General features: G+C 34.6%; 1 protein-coding gene across 8 annotated transcripts in view; it reads right to left on the bottom strand.

Moving 5' to 3' along the window:
• LOC144448914 (uncharacterized) overlaps positions 1 to 21013 on the bottom strand; it is a 40847-nt gene that overhangs the window by 10231 nt on the left and 9603 nt on the right. For 4 of the 8 annotated variants that reach the window (XM_078139270.1, XM_078139272.1, XM_078139271.1 and 1 more), the window contains exons 3-8: positions 17078 to 17129; positions 6143 to 6217; positions 4954 to 5157; positions 4035 to 4171; positions 1822 to 1950; positions 489 to 640 (exon numbers count right to left, since the gene is read on the bottom strand). In XM_078139270.1, coding sequence (XP_077995396.1) covers positions 489 to 640; positions 1822 to 1950; positions 4035 to 4171; positions 4954 to 5157; positions 6143 to 6217; positions 17078 to 17129 — 749 coding nt within the window. Of the gene's footprint in view, positions 1 to 488; positions 700 to 1574; positions 1585 to 1821; positions 1951 to 4013; positions 4172 to 4953; positions 5158 to 6142; positions 6218 to 8306; positions 8435 to 13283; positions 13518 to 17077; positions 17130 to 21013 lie in introns of those variants that run through there. The other 4 variants (XM_078139269.1, XM_078139273.1, XM_078139276.1 and 1 more) reach the window with 4 other exon arrangements.

Genomic DNA, 21013 nt, shown 5'->3' with positions numbered 1-21013 from the left:
TATAAATTAAAAATCCCCCAAAAAATACACAATCTTCATCCATATGGCCACTTTAAGCAGTTAAATCACAGACATCTCTCTCTCTCTCTCTCTCTCTCTCTCTCTCTCTCTCTCTCTCTCTCTCTCTCTCTCTCTCTCTCTCTCCTCTCTCTCTCTCTCTCTCTCTCTCTCTCTCTCTCTCCTCTCTCTCTCTCTCTCTCTCTCTCTCTCTCTCTCTCTCTCTCTCTCTCTCTCTCTCTCTCTCTCTCTCTCTCTCTCTCTCTCTCTCTCTCTCTCTCTCTCTCTCTCTCTCTCTCTCTCTCTCTCTCTCTCTCTCTCTTTTAATTTCCCCGTTTTTGTTCTCTTTTTTTTTATTATCTGTAAATTTAGATGTATTGTGCTGAAGACAACATAATATATTACAAGTTAGTTTTACTTATTGCAGAAAATCCAATGAAGAAATGTAGTTTTATTCTATTCTATTCTATTCTACATTATATTATATTTACCCAAGTGGAGGCGGGGGTTGCTGGGGTTGACTGACTTGAGCAAGTGATATATTTTGTTGTTGTTGATGTTGCAGTACGCCAGGTGCTGGAGATCGTTGTTGTGTAACTGCAGACAGCGTTGGTGGCATACCAGCTGGATTGATAGGTGGTTGCTGTAAATAAATGCCACAACAGAAATGAAATGAATGCAGAGAACTACCGATTACTCCCACTCACAGAATACATACAATTTTACATATACAAAATGTACATGCAATTTCATCATACTGGAAAAGCTCATAAACAAAGTGACATGCATATATGAATAATCCTTCTCAGTATCTGATGAATGCCAAGATCATTCAATTTTATCTTTTTCATCTGTGTGTATCTGTGTGATCAAGTAGACGGATTGAAACATTGCATTCGTTTCCAATTTACCAACTATATTTAACTGTCCTATTGATTCTTGGAACCATGAACAATATATTCTCCATTGTGTGCATCCTGTTTTCCAAGTAGTAATTCCTCTACTGATCATGAGCTTTAGTTGAATCAATGAGTAACAAGTCGTGTTTTCTTGTTAATCTGCCTGGCAGTGGCACAGCTATTGTTCACATTTGTATTGTATACATGAATACAAAAAAATGTTTGGATACATTTGGTTGAACACAATAAATGTGTCTACTGGATTTTACTGAAATTGAGTTTTGGAAATATCTTGTTCACAGACACACACACACACACACACACACACACACACACACACACACACACACAGACACAGACACAGACACAAACACACACACAGGTGGACATTGGTATAACATAAACTTCCTTTTATAGGAGGTGAAAAGAAAACTATGAATGCAATTGTACATATGCAAGGAAAGATAGAAAGATACAACCATGGAGTAGTAATTCAATGTGTTTGCCCGTTTGGGCTGAAACCAATACAAAATTAAGCTAGAATTTTACAAATATTTTCAATTATCATTTTGGATTCTTGAAGATCTATCATTATGAAGTTAGTTTCGATGCAGAGATTTGTCATATAAAGGGGGACACAAGTTAAGCTGACTGCACCCTTGCTAAAACAATGTTTACAGGTGTGAAGCTCCTAACAGTTTTTACTTCCATAATGCCTCACTCTAGTGTACAGCAGGCCGCTTCAAAGCCACCATTGCCAATTTTCACAAATTTATTTTTCAGAGGTCAGACAATGTAGGATTGGTGAGAATAATGTTTCTGGGTTCTTAGACATAAAGAAATACAGCTAAGTTAAAACGAGCATTGCCTTTGTTCCCCTTTACTAGCACAAGTACATGTACAAGGATTGACATATAAAACCGACCTGACTTGGTGGTTGCTGAGCAGACATCATTCGTTGTGTTGGCATGGGTTGCGCTACATGTTGCTGTCCCATTGGTTGCTGTTGAGGTGCTACAGCTTGCATGGGTGTTGGAACTTGAGGCATGACAGGCTGTGAAAGCATAAATAATAAGCATTATCAATATTTATAAATAGTTTTAAATGTCATAGTATGAATATGGTCATCTTATGATAGTAATATTGCACTTACGGGCAAATGCTATTTATGTCATGTGATAAATATACAAATTCTAAATGCAATTCATATAACAGTCTTCTGTTTTACCTCCAATAAAGGAAGTTAATGTGTGTGTGTGTGTGTGTGTGTGTGTGTGTGTGTGTGTGTGTGTGTGTGTGTGTGTGCATGTGTGTGTGTATGTATGTCTGTCTGTGTATATGTCTGTGTGTATGTGTGTATATATGTGTCTGTCTGTCTGTCTGTCTGTCTGTCTGTCTGTCTGTCTGTCTGTCTGTCTGTCTGTCTGTCTGTCTGTCTGTCTCTCTCTCTCTCTCTCTCTCTCTCTCTCTCTCTCTCTCTCTCTCTGTGTGTGTGTGTGTGTGTGTGGGGGGGGGGGGGGGGGTTTGCCAGTCTGTGAACTAGATATTTCCAAAATTTCAGCAAAATCTAGTACACACACTTATTATGGTAATTCTAATTGGAATTTAATAAACATCATATTCATGTTAATCAGTCATTTGCATATTCATAGATTTTTTGATATTCAAATTTCATATAATGGTAACATTAATGAGTCATTTGCATAATCAAGTATTTGTTATTAATGAATTCCTTGGAAATTACTGCTCCAATTTCAAAGAAATTTATTACACATATTTGTTATTGCTATGACAAGAACCGAGTAGATTTTAATCAACATCATATGCATGTTAATCAGTCATTTGCATAATTGTAGATTTTTGGTATCCTTCAAATTGCATATGATGGTAATATACATTGATGAAGACAAAGAGCATGTGTGTTATACAAAATGTAAGTCTGAAGCTTACATATTTATTTATATTTCTAAGGTGCTTGGTTTTGCAAACCATCACTTTTCTATCGTCTGCAGCTTGCACGTTGTCTATACCTCTTAATGGTTCTGAGTGAGAATGTGCAAGATTTCTTTTATCAAACAGTCAATATCTAAGCTGTCATACGGTGTCATAATCTACAATGGATGCTGCAACAATCTGAACAAACACTTATTTCCTTGCTCTGGTTTCATATCATGAGGTAGTTCTTTCAATTCTCGCTACCTGCAATTCAATTCTAGACATCACTGTGGGGTCAAATGGAACGAAGTCGCACGACAATGCGTTCTAATGTCGACAACTACACTTCCAGTCGGCTATGCTAATACACAGGGATGTTTCTTTCCCATTTTCAGTTGTAGACATCTCTTGTAATTTTGCTCTGGAAAGATACTGTACATATTTAAATTTCCCACTTCTATAATTATATGTGCTTAAAACTTGCGTTTATCTTATTTGTTACAAATTAAACTGTTGGGAAGAAACATTTACGTGTATTGACATAGGCGTCCGGAAGTGTAGGTGTCGACAAATGCAAGCGCGGTCGCGAGACTGTGTTCCATTTGACTCCTTAGCGATGCATAGAATTGTATTGCAGATAGCGAGAATTACGTAAAACAAGTCTAGGTCATTGAGCCGTTGCCAATAACAGCTGAAGAAAGCATAAACATTTTACATTCGCTGAAATATACAGGGTATAATTTAACATTTAAGCTCTGAGTACAGAACAACTACATAATTTTCTTGTATGTCCATATATCTGTACACATGATTGAATTGAATTGAATTGAAATTTATTTCACCAGAACTTATACAGTTTATACTCAACATATTATTCAACAGTAGTAAGTAGCCATTTCTTTAATAACTCAGTCTTTTAAACTTGATTTAACTCACTAGTATAAATTTTTAATTGCATACATTTCACAAGTACGTGTGCACTGTTGTCATGGTAACACTATATGGCCTGTAATCAATACTGTTGTCATGGTTACACCACACTGAGCAGCAAGAATGTGAATTTTCAATTGTCTGCTTTCTTCCTACTTATTTTGTAATATTCACATAATCTGAACCTAAAAAACAACCAGGATGTCATCCACACATCTCTGACAAAATCTATCACAATCATTCACTCAGGACAAAGATAATCATATCAATAACCTTTTGTTGGAGAGTCTGTTGTTGCTGTTGCTGTTGTTGCTGCTGCTGCATCTGTTGACGAAGAGTTGTCCGAGGAGTTGGTTGCTGGTGTGATGTTGGCATTTGCTGTTGTCTTTGCTGCTGAGCTTGTAACTGAGCTATAAAAAAACCCACACAATGTAATTTGTTATTTGTCTATCATTTCTGCTATCATATTTATAATAATAAAGTTGGAAATGTCCTGTAAGTGATACATGAATGGTAGGATATACGCAGGGATAAAATGTCAACACTATCATATGATAGTATAATGGTAGGCTTCCAATAACCTCATACATGTATGCATACGATACATTTTTATTATCTAATGATGTATTTTATATTTGCCAAGTCCTATTCTGTATATTGCTATTAAAGAGATGTAAATATGACAAGGAAAATGATATATTGAGTAGTTAAACAAGACAAATAATGACATCAAGCAGTTCATCAAAATGAGAAAAAAAAACGCCTTTTTTTAAAAATATGTGTGCATGGAGACACATTTACCCGAGATGTGCCTACTTTTTCTTTACAGCAGCTAAATAGTATGTTCACAACTGGGTTTTTTCAATGTTTATTTCAATGTTGAGACAATTAGTACATCCTTGTCTTATTAACAGATGAACAGGTACACAGACACAGACACAGACACAGACACAGACACAGACACAGACACAGATACAGACACAGACACGGACAGACACAGACACAGACACAGATACAGACACAGACAGACAGACACAAACAGAGACATATACATACATACATAGACAGATAGACAGACAGACAGACAGACAGACAGACAGACAGACACACACACACACACACACACACACACACACACACACACACACAGAACTCAGCACTAGGCTCTGTCCTGTTCTGAATGGCAAATTACCTGCTTGTTGTACCATTCTGAGCTGTTGTTGCTGGTACTGTTGTTGCTGCTGTTGTTGCAGCTGTTGTTGTTGTTGCTGTGCCATCTTCTGCAGTTGCTGTGTAGGGGCTGGGACTTGGGCAGGTTGCATTGTAGATGGCTGAGGCCTACTCTGCTGCTGTGCCATTGCAGTCAAGCCCTGAAGGGCACTCATTGGGTCTTGTGCTGCAATATCAAAAAAATAGCGCTGATGTTGAAATCCATGCTTTTAATAAAAGAGCATGTTCCTTTTAGTATTAAGAAGTAGTTTCAGTTAAAACTGTTGCCCAAAACTCACATTTTTTTAGGAATAGTTTGCACATTAATGATTTCAATAATCTTTTCATCAAAAATTCTACATCTAAATCCCTCATAATCTATCACCTAGACATGTCCACACCCTAGACAAATATCAATTTGAAAGTAATCTGCCAAGGGGTTTCTAAATTGAAGATTTTTAACCAAAATCAAACTGTTACTTCTGATTTGTATGTCATGAATCAGTGTGTATTAAATGAGTCATTATTTACACATCCCTAGGAACATCACTACTAAATATCATACCAAACCAATCTGCCCTATACATTTTATACTTTATGAAGGTCAAGATTTTTGACAAACAAGTCATTGAGAATGACATAGTCCCCGCTATGATTGGGTTTTAAGGAATTATCACTACTCTGATCACGCAACAACACTAGTGAACCTAAATCAAACAGACTTAGATATGTTGTGTCTGCTTGTTGCACATGGAACATGCCTACAACAATAAAGGATGGGTCTCTACAAATGTAAATTGCGTATCATACATGTACGTATACACACATACATACATACATACATACATACACACATACATACATACATACATACACACACACACACACATACATACATACATACATACATACACACATACACACATACATACATACATACATACATACATACATACATACATACATATACATATTTTAAAGGCTCAAGAAACATAGGCATGTCGACCTACTTGCCAACCCACACACACACACACACACACACACACACACACACACGCGCACACACACACACACACACACACACACACACACACACACACACACACACACACACACACACACACAGCTCCATGCCATATAAGTCATAGGTCTGCATTATATATGGTATTTACCTGAAGCTGCTGCTGCCGCCGCTGCAGCTGCAGCAGCCTGTTGTCTGGCCTTCCCTTCAGCTTCCTTCTTAGAATCTAACAAAAACATAATAAAATGTATACAAATATTAAAGTATAATATCAGCCATCTTACTATAAATGTCGGTGTACACGTAGATAGAAGCTGATAACAGCCTGTTGGCAGTAGAGGGTGTGAAGACACCTAATTGATGAATGGTCCTAATTAAGGCTAGTGAAATGTACATACCAGTATCTATATGCCCTTTCTATATCAAGGGCAGACGTCAGTGTTCTGAAGTGATCAAAATATCAATTTGAAAGCATTCATAAATCGCCATTATTTTCCCAAATTGTTCAGCAATTGTGCTTGCAAAGGTATAATTCTGAATATTTGTTCAGTCAAACAGAAAATACTTGTGACGTGTCACGATTCACCTTTAGCATGTAAATACATGTAACTTCTAGCCATCATGCTAACATATTAAGTAGTCGATTCAAAAACTAGACACCAATAAGGGATGATCGCACAATGTCGCACAAGCTCAATAAGTGAACATCGTTCATTTAGGACAAAACTCCCTCCCCTAAACGAACATTCACAAGTGCGATATCACATGTTTATATATGATGTAAACCATGATGAAAATTGTAGCGGTCACATCGGTACCACTATGATCTAAAAAAAAAACATGATGTTAAAAATGGAGTGCCAACCTTATGAGCCTGTTTACTGAGATGATGGTAAACACATTAAAATACTACCATGAACCTGGCACTGTATATCACATTGGAAGTACATTTTTATCAACTTATCAACATCTCACTAGTAAATGAAAGAAGCTTTTATCATTGAAGGCGTGAAAGTTTTTGAAATTTGATTAGAAGTGCAGAGTTCAGCAATCGCAATGATGCCAGACCCTGACACAAAAGAGGGCCATCGCTGTTACAACCCATAACACCAAAGTAAAGTGTACATTAGAAAGGCCACATGCTAGGCTTGGAAATAAACCAATTGAAACGGTATACTTTTACACTTGATACGAATGCTATAAACGAGTGTACCACAGAGAGACTGTGCTTCACTTCAGTGTTACTGGTTGTATGTATATAAATTGATAACATCAATATTGAGTAATAACTCGTGCAGACTCTGATTATAAATCGATTACAGAGAACCTCCAGAGAGATGAATGGAGGTGGTTGCACAAAATACGACATACATGTATCAGAAAGCTAGATGAACATTTGTATGTTATTCCCTGATATTTTTCTTTGTTCAGCCAAGGAAAATATGAGTGACCTAAGGGGTCTTTGTCACTACGAGTTTGCTAGACAAATAGTGACAAAACCCTTAGGTCTGTCACGAATATTTTCTGGCTGAATGAAGAAAAATATTGGAGAATATAATTATACCAGTGCCACTAATATCAAGAAAAAATCTAGGAAAGTAATAGAAATTTTGAACGTTTTGACTCATATTTCAAACACAGCAGAACCAGTGACGTAGACACCCGTCGTGATGTAGAACAACCAGGGTATATAAATTCCATATTTTTTGTTCAACATGGCTTATGCATGGTATAAAATACATTTTTGTGACTTCTATGTCTTTGCTAATTCTTGTAAAAGCCTATAAGTTACCTATACACCCTACAATGTTTCATGCCCATTGCAGTAAATTTGATCAAACCTTTACATGTTAATACCACATGATTTCCTTTAAATAATACATGTCTGCTATCCTTCCTGTATGTAACATGATACTTACAATCTGAATAATGTAGATTACTTCACCAAAACTACATGTATATTTCTCATAATTGCGATCACTCACTCTTCTTTTTTAACAAGTACAGCAAGAAAAACTATAACAACATGACAATTATTTCGAATACAGAGTCTGGTCAGATATACTTCTGCATTTAAAGTTAAAACAACAGTTCACAGCTGATACAATGTACATTATGTAGTGGATGGGTACATGTAAATACGACAATGGCAATTTGTTAGTTGTACAGAGCACATTTCTGTAAATTAATCATTACTGTCGACTGATCTGGAGCAAATAACTACTAAATCTTTCATGCCCATTATCACTAAATATTCCAGCAAAGGCTCTCATTGTGTACAGTTACTGCAACTCTTGCAAAGAAAAACAGCTTACCAAAGAAACACTTCATAGGGAGAAACACTTCATGAGAACTGACTGAAATGTGTCCATAACACAGGAAGGGAAGTATTAGAGAAACTGAAAATAAACATTGATTAGGTAGTTGACAGGGTATTATAACATTTCCAGTGGTTGCCTGTGAGGTCAACTTAAGGTCAACGCAAATAGTTCTACTATTAGTCATCGAGGGAAATATGAAACAGGTACATGATTTCGAATTGTAAATGATGCTAACTCTATAACTTGTAAAAACAATGGCTGTAACATGAGTGACACAGGCTATTATTTCTAACCAATCAGGACAAGCTTTATATCTGATCATTTTATGAACTATATGACATCCTGTAAACATTATTATATTAACTACACCGTAGTTGGCCTCTAGAGGGCAGTGTTGGAGTGAAGGCACATGCACATCGTATCACAATCTAATTTGTTCTGTTTGGACTTGATGCCAGTTACTGCATAATAGTTCACCTGTTTATATTTTGTCTTTAAATTTTTGTAAGTGTAAATGACATTAGTGAAATTAGGGCCTTGTAAACATATTTCTAGAATGACATTTCCATATGTTTACATGTAAAAGAACTTCAGGAAAAATATAAGACGTGCAGAACACTTGCAATAAGAGCTATTTTTCATATACATTCTCCATCATATGTTCTTCATGTGTAAGTGTACTTGAATTATTTTGTGATAGTAATGAGCAGTAATCCTCAAAGCAAATTGAGGAAAGAAATAGATTTCCAACAAATAAACAAACATCAACAACCATGGGCCTACATTATACATGTATGCACACGTAAAATAAAAGTGAGTACAAAAATGGCTGTAACAGCTGTGAGGATTACAAGGGATCATTCTTTTGTTCTGGTCCAACTTTTTTTCCATAGCTCTGCCAAACGACCGTTTTTCACACAAAGATTTTAATCCTAATTCAAAGTGGGCCGTTAAATGTCAGTAATCCCGAAACAGCTGATCAGCTGTGAACTATCATCACTGACCATACGACATAAAGACTGTATGACAAGTTGTTTAGCTGCTAAATATAGGCAGAGCTATTTTGGTAATCCAGTAATCCGGGTATCAAGAGATGTGACCTCTCAGTTACCATTCAATCACCAATTATTTGGAAAAAAACTCATCCATTTTGATAAATTTTGTACACAACTTAAGGAGTCTTATTACTAAGTGGAACACTCATGACATTATTAATTATTAATCATGTCAAAAACTAAATGCAACAGAATCTATTTCTATACCTGTCTGATCAGAAGACTCAGCAGATGAACTATACATGTACTTAAAATAATCCCATTTATAACTATCATGACAGTATAAGACTGCATGATTTCTACAACACAACAAAATAGATTCTAATTGTACACGTCTTATCGGATCCATGGGGCATACAATGTACATGTACAGATGAACTGCTAAAAAATAAATGCACTAATCGTCATAACTGCAAAATTAAAATGGTCGCATGGATGACAAAGGGGTATTCATTTTGGATTTTTAATTCATGAAACAACTCTGCTGTATGTTTTTATACGGAAAAAGATGCAATGAAACAACATATATTAAATTCTTGTTTATAACTCAATAAATTGCAAAACATTAAAAATATTGTATGTACAATAACAAATTTTTTATACAATTTTTAGCTTTTTGTAATTTATTGAATTACAAAATACAAGAACACTTTATTATCTCATGTTGAGAAATTATGGTGACCTGGTTCCATACATTAAACACATATTAAAATATAGATTCAATATACAAATATACACACGGTTTATGTCGAACTTTGATCTCTGTAAGTCAGATATATTGATAAAACTAAGCAATGCAGTTTAAATATCTTTTAAAAACAAAGTCATCTAATTTGGTTTAATTAATATTCTGATTAAAGTGGGCACAAAACTTGCTTTGGTTTTAACTGTTCTGAATTTTGGGACACAAAATTGTCTCCCTGATGGCAGCAGTTCAAAATGTTAAGACATAACATGGCCTTTGTCATTTATCATTTTTCTACATTTAGCTTTTATTCTGTACACTAGATGTAAACAATATTCATACAAATTAGTCTGCTTTTCGCCCACTACTTTACTACACACATTTACAATCTTGTTCAAGACATTCTTGTAGCTAGTCCCTTTACTACCAAACCAGCCCACACACACAAAAAAAAAATGTTAGAACAGGGAGTTGGTCGATGTTATTTCACATAAGGAAAACATATTAGAGCTGTCATCAGTCGTAGGCCAGTACCACTATGTACCATCTATAAAAAAAAGCCAATTAAAAAATCCAAAATAAATACCCATTTGTCAACCATACGACCACTTTACAAGCCGAGTTTATACACTTTTGAATCTAATATCTGCTGTATTTTGAAAATGTACCTGTAATATTCTACATACTGAGGCATAATAATAATCTGCACTTGCAAACTGACTAAACTTAAATTATATAGCAAGATATACATAAAACTTAGACACAGTTTTATGATATAATGCACATGTATACAAAAATGTTGACGATATTACTGCTATGCAATCAATGGTTCTAATAATGTCAGAAGACAATTCTATTGCCATGCCTTGACATTATATATGTAATACAATAGTTTAATCAAGGGTTTTTATATATATATAGTATTTTCACTGGCGTGAAAAGATCAACTGAGCTGCATGTACTTTGACGCAAAAGTGACATGTTGAAAATAAATTTGAAATTTGCAAATGTAATTACGTAGTTTATAGTGGAATTTGAAACTTAGTTTCAAACTCAATAGAAGTATACATATAAATGTATATTTGAAGTAGAGACTGTATGATTACAAATGTATGTACCAAACATAATACAGCCAGGACTGCTATGTACCAAATATAATACAGCCAAGACTGCTATCTACCAAATATAATAGTCAGGACTGCTATGTACCAAACATAACAAAGAATGTACCACTATCATGTACCAACATAATACAGCAAGTATCACTATGACTATGTACCAAACATAATACAGCCAATACCACTATGTACCAAACATAATACAGCCAATACCACTATATACCAAACATAATACAGCCAGGACCCACTATGTACCAAACATAATACAGCCAATACCACTATATACCAATACCAAACATAATATGGCAAGTACCACTACAATGTATGACTATGATTATAACTAGTGCATTGAGAATCAGACATAGAATAAAACTACATTTGTAGTGCATTGAGAATATCAGATATAGATTATAGCTTGTGCATCGAGAATATCAGGTATAGATTACAGCTAATGCATTGAGAATCAAACATAGATTATAACTAGTGCATTGAGAATATCAGGTATAGATTACACAATTTACAGCTAATGCATTGAGAATCAAACATAGATTATAACTAGTGCATTGAGAATCAGATATAGATTACAGCTAATGCATTGAGAATCAGTCATAGATTATAACTAGTGCATTGAGAATATCAGGTATAGATTACAGCTAATGCATTGAGAATCAGACATAGATTATAACTAGTACATTGAGAATATCAGGTATAGATTATAACTAGTACATTGAGAATCAGTCATAGATTATAACTAGTACATTGAGAATATCAGGTATAGATTACAGCTAATGTATTGAGAATCAGACATAGATTATAACTAGTACATTGAGAATGTCAGGTATAGATTACAGCTAATGCATTGAGAATCAGACATAGATTATAACTAGTACATTGAGAATATCAGGTATAGATTACAGCTAATGCATTGAGAATCAGACATAGATTATAACTAGTACATTGAGAATGTCAGGTATAGATTACAGCTAATGCATTGAGAATCAGACATAGATTATAACTAGTGCATCAAGAATATCAGGTATAGATTACAGCTAATGCATTGAGAATCAGTCATAGATTATAACTAGTGCATTGAGAATATCAGGTATAGATTACAGCTAATGCATTGAGAATCAGACATAGATTATAACTAGTACATTGAGAATATCAGGTATAGATTACAGCTAATGTATTGAGAATCAGACATAGATTATAACTAGTACATTGAGAATGTCAGGTATAGATTACAGCTAATGCATTGAGAATCAGACATAGATTATAACTAGTACATTGAGAATATCAGGTATAGATTACAGCTAATGCATTGAGAATCAGACATAGATTATAACTAGTGCATTGAGAATATCAGGTATAGATTACAGCTAATGCATTGAGAATCAGATATAGATTACAGCTACATGTAATACTATTGCAAACGAAAGATACACAATTATATAAAAATACAAAGACTACATACAGCCATTGTGAATTAGAATTATCATTCCAATTTCTAGATTACGGTAGGTGTAATGAGAACCACACACACATATATAGGACTATAACCACTGAGATTTAAACACAAATGTCTACACCTCGCTACCGTTGAAATACATAAATACACACAACAGGAAGTGAAAGATGAGGGTAGGGATGTCTCCATTGCTTATGCACATGTCTTGTCCATGGGATACCAGCAAATAGAAAGTATCCACTCACAGTATATTGGCATAAAAAAATGAAGCATACGACTTAAAATGAAAGTATACTGACATGAAAAGCATAAACACAAAATTTCAGATAGTATTATGAGTTGAGGCCCTTTGAAAGTGAATAGCTTAGCTACACATACACGTAGCCATGTCAATAAGTCCTACATTTCGATTTACTTGATGCCTCCTATACACGTACAATGTACATGTTTGTACATCAAAGTTCAAACACAGCGACTCTTATTTTCAGAACTGGCGTTATTATGGCTAGAAAAGTGACAGCATGATACATGTATGAACAAAAGATACTAGGCATGATATTTGTCAGCTGCACCTGTCAGCTGCACATGCATGTACTTTAAGGTCAAGTAATACGTGGACGGACATATAGATCACAAATTACTTACTCAGTGATAACTTACAATAATAAGGGTAGAACATGGCAGGCTCTATTCTGACATGTGGGACCACTATGATGATTAGGAATAGTATATCAACACAGCCGACATATGTGTGGAACTAAAGGTATATATCCGTGGAGTGAGGCATCTGCTGTGAGTCCAGGAGATAACACAACATATAAATACATGCACATTTTGTACATGTGTACACTGCCAACTGCCAACCACGTCAAAGGATGACACTCTGTCTGCCCAGCAACTATTGTGTGTCGATATATATATATGTGTATATATATATATCTATATAATATATATATTTCACGTTGTATGCATTGCAAGGTAATTGTCCTCAATGACTGCAATAAATGTACATATATATAGAGAAAGGGACGGCACAAAAACACGCCAAGCTCTGCATATCTACATTTATTATCTCTGTGGGATGACTCATGTACATCTATAGTGTATGGTGACTCCCTATTGGTTGTAGGCACGTCCTATCATGTCAATCAGGGGTCACAGCATGTAATTTTTCAATTCTCATATTTTTCCCCTAATCACACAGTTTTTCATTTGTTCCATCACAACAGTTCCTCCTATGTAATGTTTGGGAGTCAAATATCATGTACGTCAGTGTATCAATTAATTCTTTCATTCTATCTCCACTCTCAGTATTATTCCCTATCATGCAGGTCCAATTAACTACTCTGTATACACACCTCTACAAAGACTTGCAGACTGTCAATTTTATTTTTGAAATCATTATTATTGTGTGCGAGGTGTTTTTGAGGCTGGCTTGGGTTATCTGTACAAAGTTTATCTACCCTTACATGTACATGAGGCATTATATTACTAATCAACCAATAAGAAGGGTAGATAGACTGACCAATGAGAGAGAGAGGATCAAAATAGACAAGAAGACAAGTGTTTTGTTGAAACAGTGAGTGGCAGCTGATGACGTAAATTGTACAATTATAGACAAACACCAGTCGGCAGCCTCAGGCTAATGGCCTTTGCATCGGATTTACATAATTTGAAACTGGTCTCATTCAAAATACATAAATCCATAAAATGGTGATGCAAAATTTACAATGGATGGCCGGCTGAGTATATGCTGTGAATAATCTCTCAATTTATTATCCTTCTTTTTATACAAACTCATCTGCAGACAACTCCACAGTGTTTTAAATCAGAATTGATAATGAGGGAAACGTTCTTCCTGTTGAAGATTCGAGGACATTCATTACAAATTCTTTGATAAAATGTATGAGTTCGATATCACTAAGACTATTAAATATACATTTATTTCAGGTCAACACTGTCACATTGACATGTAAAGTGATCCCTATAGTCTCATAATACTTGCTTTTATAATGCACTCTCTCAATTTCTCCTCCTTGTCTGTGATCTAAAGATTCATGGTCGACAGCTATGAGGTCACACAATGTAACATGTATTAAGTTCAAACATCAAACGACCACATTTTAAAATTAAAGATACAACAAAAATATGATGAAATAAAATCCAGTCTTACCCAAATCTACTTTGAATAATTTGCAAAATTTGAGCTAGTAAAGGAGGCCGAATGAAATTTTTATTTCGCTTCTGTTGATATTTTACTGACAAATGCAAATGTACAGTCTGGGGAAAATTTTTAGAAACACAAAGTCCTCAGGCCTAAAAAAAAAAATAATTGTTTGGTTCCGGTTACCCAACCCCACCTAGTTTTTTATTGCTGACCCTAAACATGTTTTTATGTATTCGAGTAAAAAAATAATAAAAATCACAAAAATTGTGAAGTCTACTGAGAAATAGTGGATACTGAAATTGACATCAACTTAAAAAGACAATATTTAAAACTGTTCTTCCAATCTGTAATGGCTGTACGTCTGATAGGAAGAATTAAATAACACAGAAACCATTTGAAAAACAAGAGAAAACGTAACTAGACACTCACACATGAAAAAAATACATAATAAAATAAAATAAAAAATCTACCTCCCACACCTATTCTAAAATTAACCGCAATTGGAACCACACCATATTTTTTATTAGGCCTCACTATGTTCACTCTGTCAACCAAAGGATGAACGACAAACTGCCAAAATATTGTGGTAGGTAACTTTGTATTTTATTTAAATAATTTGTACAAATATTGACTTGGTATTATTAGGTATTACCTCATCACATTTGTAAACATTTGAAAATGAATATTCTCCAGGATAAAATACATATATCAATTTTCTCATTTAAAGCAAATGTACATTATTAATCCAATACAATAGTGTTGTGGATTTTGGCTCTCGCCTTTCTTTTCCCCTACCCCTACCGTGCCTGGCATTTCAATAGCAGCCATTTATTTAAAAATTATATTTATACGATTTCATTCAGCAATGATTACATTGTTTACATCATACAGTTCAATTTTCTGAATTGGTCCTAATCACATCTACGATGCTACTGATGTCATCTCACAGTAGGAGAAATTTAAAACGTAATCAGAATTTGCACCTGATTTACTGGCCATGAAGTTGTGGTTTGGAGTGTACATGTATGTGGAGTTGTGGTTTGGAGTAAACGTGCCAATGGCACTGAAGCACATGTGATTATCCAATGTATAGTGCAAATTCGTTCCAAGGCACATATTTTTAATCAATTCTGTTATCTTTCACACACATGACAATTCCATTAAAATGTTTACTCAAACATGGCAGAAAATAATGGACGGTAGTGTTTGCATTTGTAAATTAAGGTACAGTTCATAAATATTTCCACTGGATTTTGACCAGGAACACACTGTAGAACACAATTAGAGCAGCATAGGAACTCATTACACACATGAAATTGCTGTAGGTCCATTTGAACTTCCTAAGGCAGTGATCAATATGATCTTGTACACACACACACACACAGACAGACACAGACACAGACACAGACACAGACACAGACACACACAGACACACACACACACACAGACACACGCAGATACACACGCAGACACACACACAGACAGACACAGACAGACACAGACACACACACACACACACACACTGCCTATAGCACTCTGAACCTCAGTTCAGTTGTGCTACAAATGGCTGCTATCCTGCTCAATTTGATGAGATTGTTAAAGAGAGTAACAAACATACATGTATGTCCCATGTTTGTAACCATTCTACACTTTTTGAGACAAACAGGCAAACACTTATATACATTCTCTGTATGATTTGATGTTTAAGTACTTCATGTGGGTCAAACTGCATTTTCTCAATAGAGAATATGGGTGTAGACACTTGAATCTTGTCTCCACGTATCATATTCATAGTTCTAAAATATGTTACTTTTTACATTTACAACAAAAATGACAGCCATTCAACCAAACTTGACAACCCAACAACAAAATTAAATTAACAGGCGCCCAAGAAAGGACTCAATAGTTGTGGCAAGTTTGACAAAACAAGTCTTCATAGAAGACACAGCCTCAAATACTTCACTTGTGTGTGGATGAAATTGAACACACAGACTGGACTTATCTCCTACAGCACATTCACATGATTCAAGCTTACGCCCAGTGGGGAATAAAAGTTCGGGTTTATAGTTGTATCATTTCTCCACAGTGATAATGTTTTAACAGGTTAGCCACCCGGAGCATTTTTAATACACCCAGCTTCATGTTCTGCTATTTGATTTGTTTCAATAACAAAAATGTTAATTATCACTTTCCGTAATGAGGGGTACCGTCTTTCAAAATAGACCATTAAGTGAGTACTAACACAAATATATTAGCGTATAGATTTACTTACTTATATCTCTCACATGCAGGATAAGTCTGGCCACCAGTGCTAAATATTCCTCCTGTAATATCAAGAAAATAAAGTTTAGATTCATGTAGAGTTATACATGTAATATTCTGACAGAAAACAGAAGAATACATAAATCTTTGATCTTACAATAGTCTGTAGAAGTAATATTTTATGATTGGGGAGAAGTGGGACATTTCCTGGTATTATCGTCATTTTTTCGAAAATGAGACTGAACCTGAGGTTCAATATGAGACTGGCCTCATATTGTCCTTCAACATGAATTTGATTCTGAATCTTAGACCAACTTTATACTCGTTAATTATTTCTGTAGGTTCCATCCAGCCATCTGTCAGTCTGTGCATTCCAGCAATACTGATTACATTCAAACTTGGAATAAAGGTGACATACTAGTGGGGACATACATTTGTATGCACGTCACTTTGTTCACAATATTATCAAATGTAACTGAATGGCAACCAGACTAATTTATCATCAAAATCAGTATTTACAAAAAATGTACCTTGTAACTCAAAAACTGTAATTTATAGAGACCTTACACACAACTTGTTGAAGTGCAAATGGTACAAAATGTAGTGTACAAGTATGTAGTATACATCACAGGACCACACTATATGTATATGTATATGTACAAATACAGGCAAATAAGGTTATAAACAATTGAATCTTGCCTCCACAGGAGATCATCAATCACTCTACTGAGCCTAGATAGTAAATACCCAAAAGCTAAATACATATTTCCAAGTTGATAAATTGTAGCGTTTTCTCAGCAACTACTCTGGGTTTTTTAATTTCCTGTTTCAGTAACTAGTAAAAATAAATAACATTCACTATAGTAGAAATTTGAACGCTCGTCGGCCAGTAAAGCTTTGAACTAACCCATTAATTTGGCACTGCAATTATTGACTTGTCAAATACACGTACATGGATATTGCCATTACATGTATATTTTCAATAAGGTGTTGCGGCTCACCCTTCAACTTTTACACAAAGCCAACTAACGTCATGAGACTCATAATCATTGCATTAATCATTGAAACTCAAGATGTAAATTCTACTATTATCAGCTGGCACATATTTGATAAAACTCTATATATAAAATGCCACCGAACAGAATACAAGGTATCAACCTGATTTCTTAATTGAATTTTAATCTAAACGAAAGCAATCCAGTGTTTCCTTATGCATAAAAACTTACGGCTGTCGACCAGGTTAAGTACTGAGGAAAAAAACCACCCACATGATTTGAGTGTGGGAGAGTCTACTATTCAAAGATGGATGAAGAATGTCAAAAAGTTGCTATATATGTCACACACTTGTGAACTCCTTTTTCTATAAAGTACATAGATTTTTGTTTTGAATATATATTTTTCATTTTCTTTCATTTACATTGTGATTCTGAATAGATAACTACACGTAGCATCTCACTAAGGACTGTAGCTGCAATAATTGTAGCGTTTGTTGTGATTTTGAGGGTATTTCTATTGTTTTGTGCTTTTTTTTTGGTTCCGTTGTTTAACTGGAAGCAAACGCTACAATTTGTGTAAGGTTAACACAAATAGATGAGATCACACTGAAAATGTGAACAAGATGTCATCACCATACTGCCTGTTTCAAAATGTTGCATGCGTTGCTACATTTGCCGATTTTGACAAAATTGGGGTACCTCTGAACATTTCTTGGGTCTTGAAGGCTTCGGAATTGATGTAAAAGTTAGGAAATGTCCAATTTTTTGGCAGGTAAGGCGTAATTTAGCAGAAAAATTTGCCCAACTTTGCAATTCAGATCTGAATTGCTTCTATCTATTTGCGTTAACATTACAGGTATTGTAGCGTTTGCTTCCAGTTAAACATCGGAACGAAAAAACCCACAAAACTGAAGAAAATACCCTAAAAATCACAATAAACCCCTTCAATTATTACATCTATAAGGACTGATGCAACCCTCTGTACATGTAATGTATGTTGTGCTTGTGCCGATGAACTCTGAGACCCATAATTTTAATGGTGAGACTCTACATGTAACTTGACTATTAACATGGCCAAGACAGATTGAGTAAGGTGATAAGGGTATCACCATAGCAACACATATTGCACTGTATTTCTGTCGATCCATCATATGTTCCACACACAAAAGAAACTATACATGTACCTACATTGCACACAGAGATGTATTATAGTTACATGTTTGTACCATCCCTTGATTATTTGCTCACGAATTGCTGTATGAAATGCTAGCCTACAAAGTCAATTTAATGTCGAGATGCTCCTAGTACAAAATGTACACCATACTTTAAACTACATGTAGTTATTCACATTCAATGCATCCTGCCATGCAAAGTAATATAATAAATACCCTCACAAACGCTGTCAATAAAATTCTGTTTTCAAAGAAACATTACAATGAATCTTGTTATTCATATTGCCAATGCAAAACAGTCACCATATTTTTACCATATTTTTTTTGTCAAATTGTATAGAACTGAATAACATGCATATAATTACAATGTAGATACAAAACATGTACATGTACTGCAGCCGTACGTGCTATAAAGAAAAGCCTTGTTGGATTTTATTTTAAAACGTAAAAAAAAATACTTATTTCAGCATCTCACATTTCATTGCCTTTTCACATTTATGAGACAGGTAGGTTGGATGACATTGTTATTAACACCATACCGACTCAGAATTTCAATCTTGCTAAATGTCAAGTAAGGTGCACATAAGCCCATCAAATGTAACAATCCAATGCAGATCCAACTGTGAGGCAGTTCTTTAATATTCTGAGCACAAAGACATCCACAGTGACTTACTTGGTGTAAATGTCAGCTTTCTACTCATCTCTCTCATTGCATATTCTCATTTCAATAATGTACAGACAACTACGTTGTAACTAGTAGTACATTGGAATGGAAACAGACATGCACAAATGCTCCCTTTCACATGCTAAAACCTAAAATGCAGTCAACAGTACATTATTAAAATTTCTGACCTGAGAATATTTCATCTTAGTGAGATTCCATTTCTGTTTACATTTGAATATTGGTTTAAAAATACCACCTAGTACAATAGAAACTATTCCATTTCTGTTTATATTTGAATATTGTTTAAAAACACCACCTGGTACAATGGAAATTATTCCATTTCAGTTTACATTTGAATATTATTAATTTAAAATACCCTCTGGTACAATGGAAATTATTCCATTTCAGTTTACATTTGAATATTTCATTAAAATACCCTCTGGTACAATAGAAATTATTCCATTCCAGTTTACATTTGAATATTTCATTAAAATACCCTCTGGTACAATGGAAATTATTCCATTTCAGTTTACATTTGAATATTTCATTAAAATACCCTCTGGTACAATGGAAATTATTCCATTTCAGTTTACATTTGAATATTTCATTAAAATACCCTCTGGTACAATGGAAATTATTCCATTTCAGTTTACATTTGAATATTTCATTAAAATACCCTCTGGTACAATGGAAATTATTCCATTTCAGTTTACATTTGAATATTTCATTAAAATACCCTCTGGTACAATGGAAATTATTCCATTCCAGTTTACATTTGAATATTTCATTAAAATACCCTCTGGTACAATGGAAATTATTCCATTTCTGTTTACATTTGAATATTTCATTAAAATACCCTCTGGTACAATGGAAATTATTCCATTTCAGTTTACATTTGAATATTTCATTAAAATACCCTCTGGTACAATGGAAATTATTCCATTCCAGTTTACATTTGAATATTTCATTAAAATACCCTCTGGTACAATGGAAATTATTCCATTTCAGTTTACATTTGAATATTTCATTAAAATACCCTCTGGTACAATGGAAATTATTCCATTTCAGTTTACATTTGAATATTTCATTAAAATACCCTCTGGTACAATGGAAAT

Source organism: Glandiceps talaboti, chromosome 18 (genome assembly GCF_964340395.1).
Source record: "Glandiceps talaboti chromosome 18, keGlaTala1.1, whole genome shotgun sequence".
NCBI classification, from domain to species: Eukaryota; Metazoa; Hemichordata; class Enteropneusta; family Spengelidae; genus Glandiceps; species Glandiceps talaboti.
This window is presented reverse-complemented; position numbering and strand designations above follow the sequence as displayed.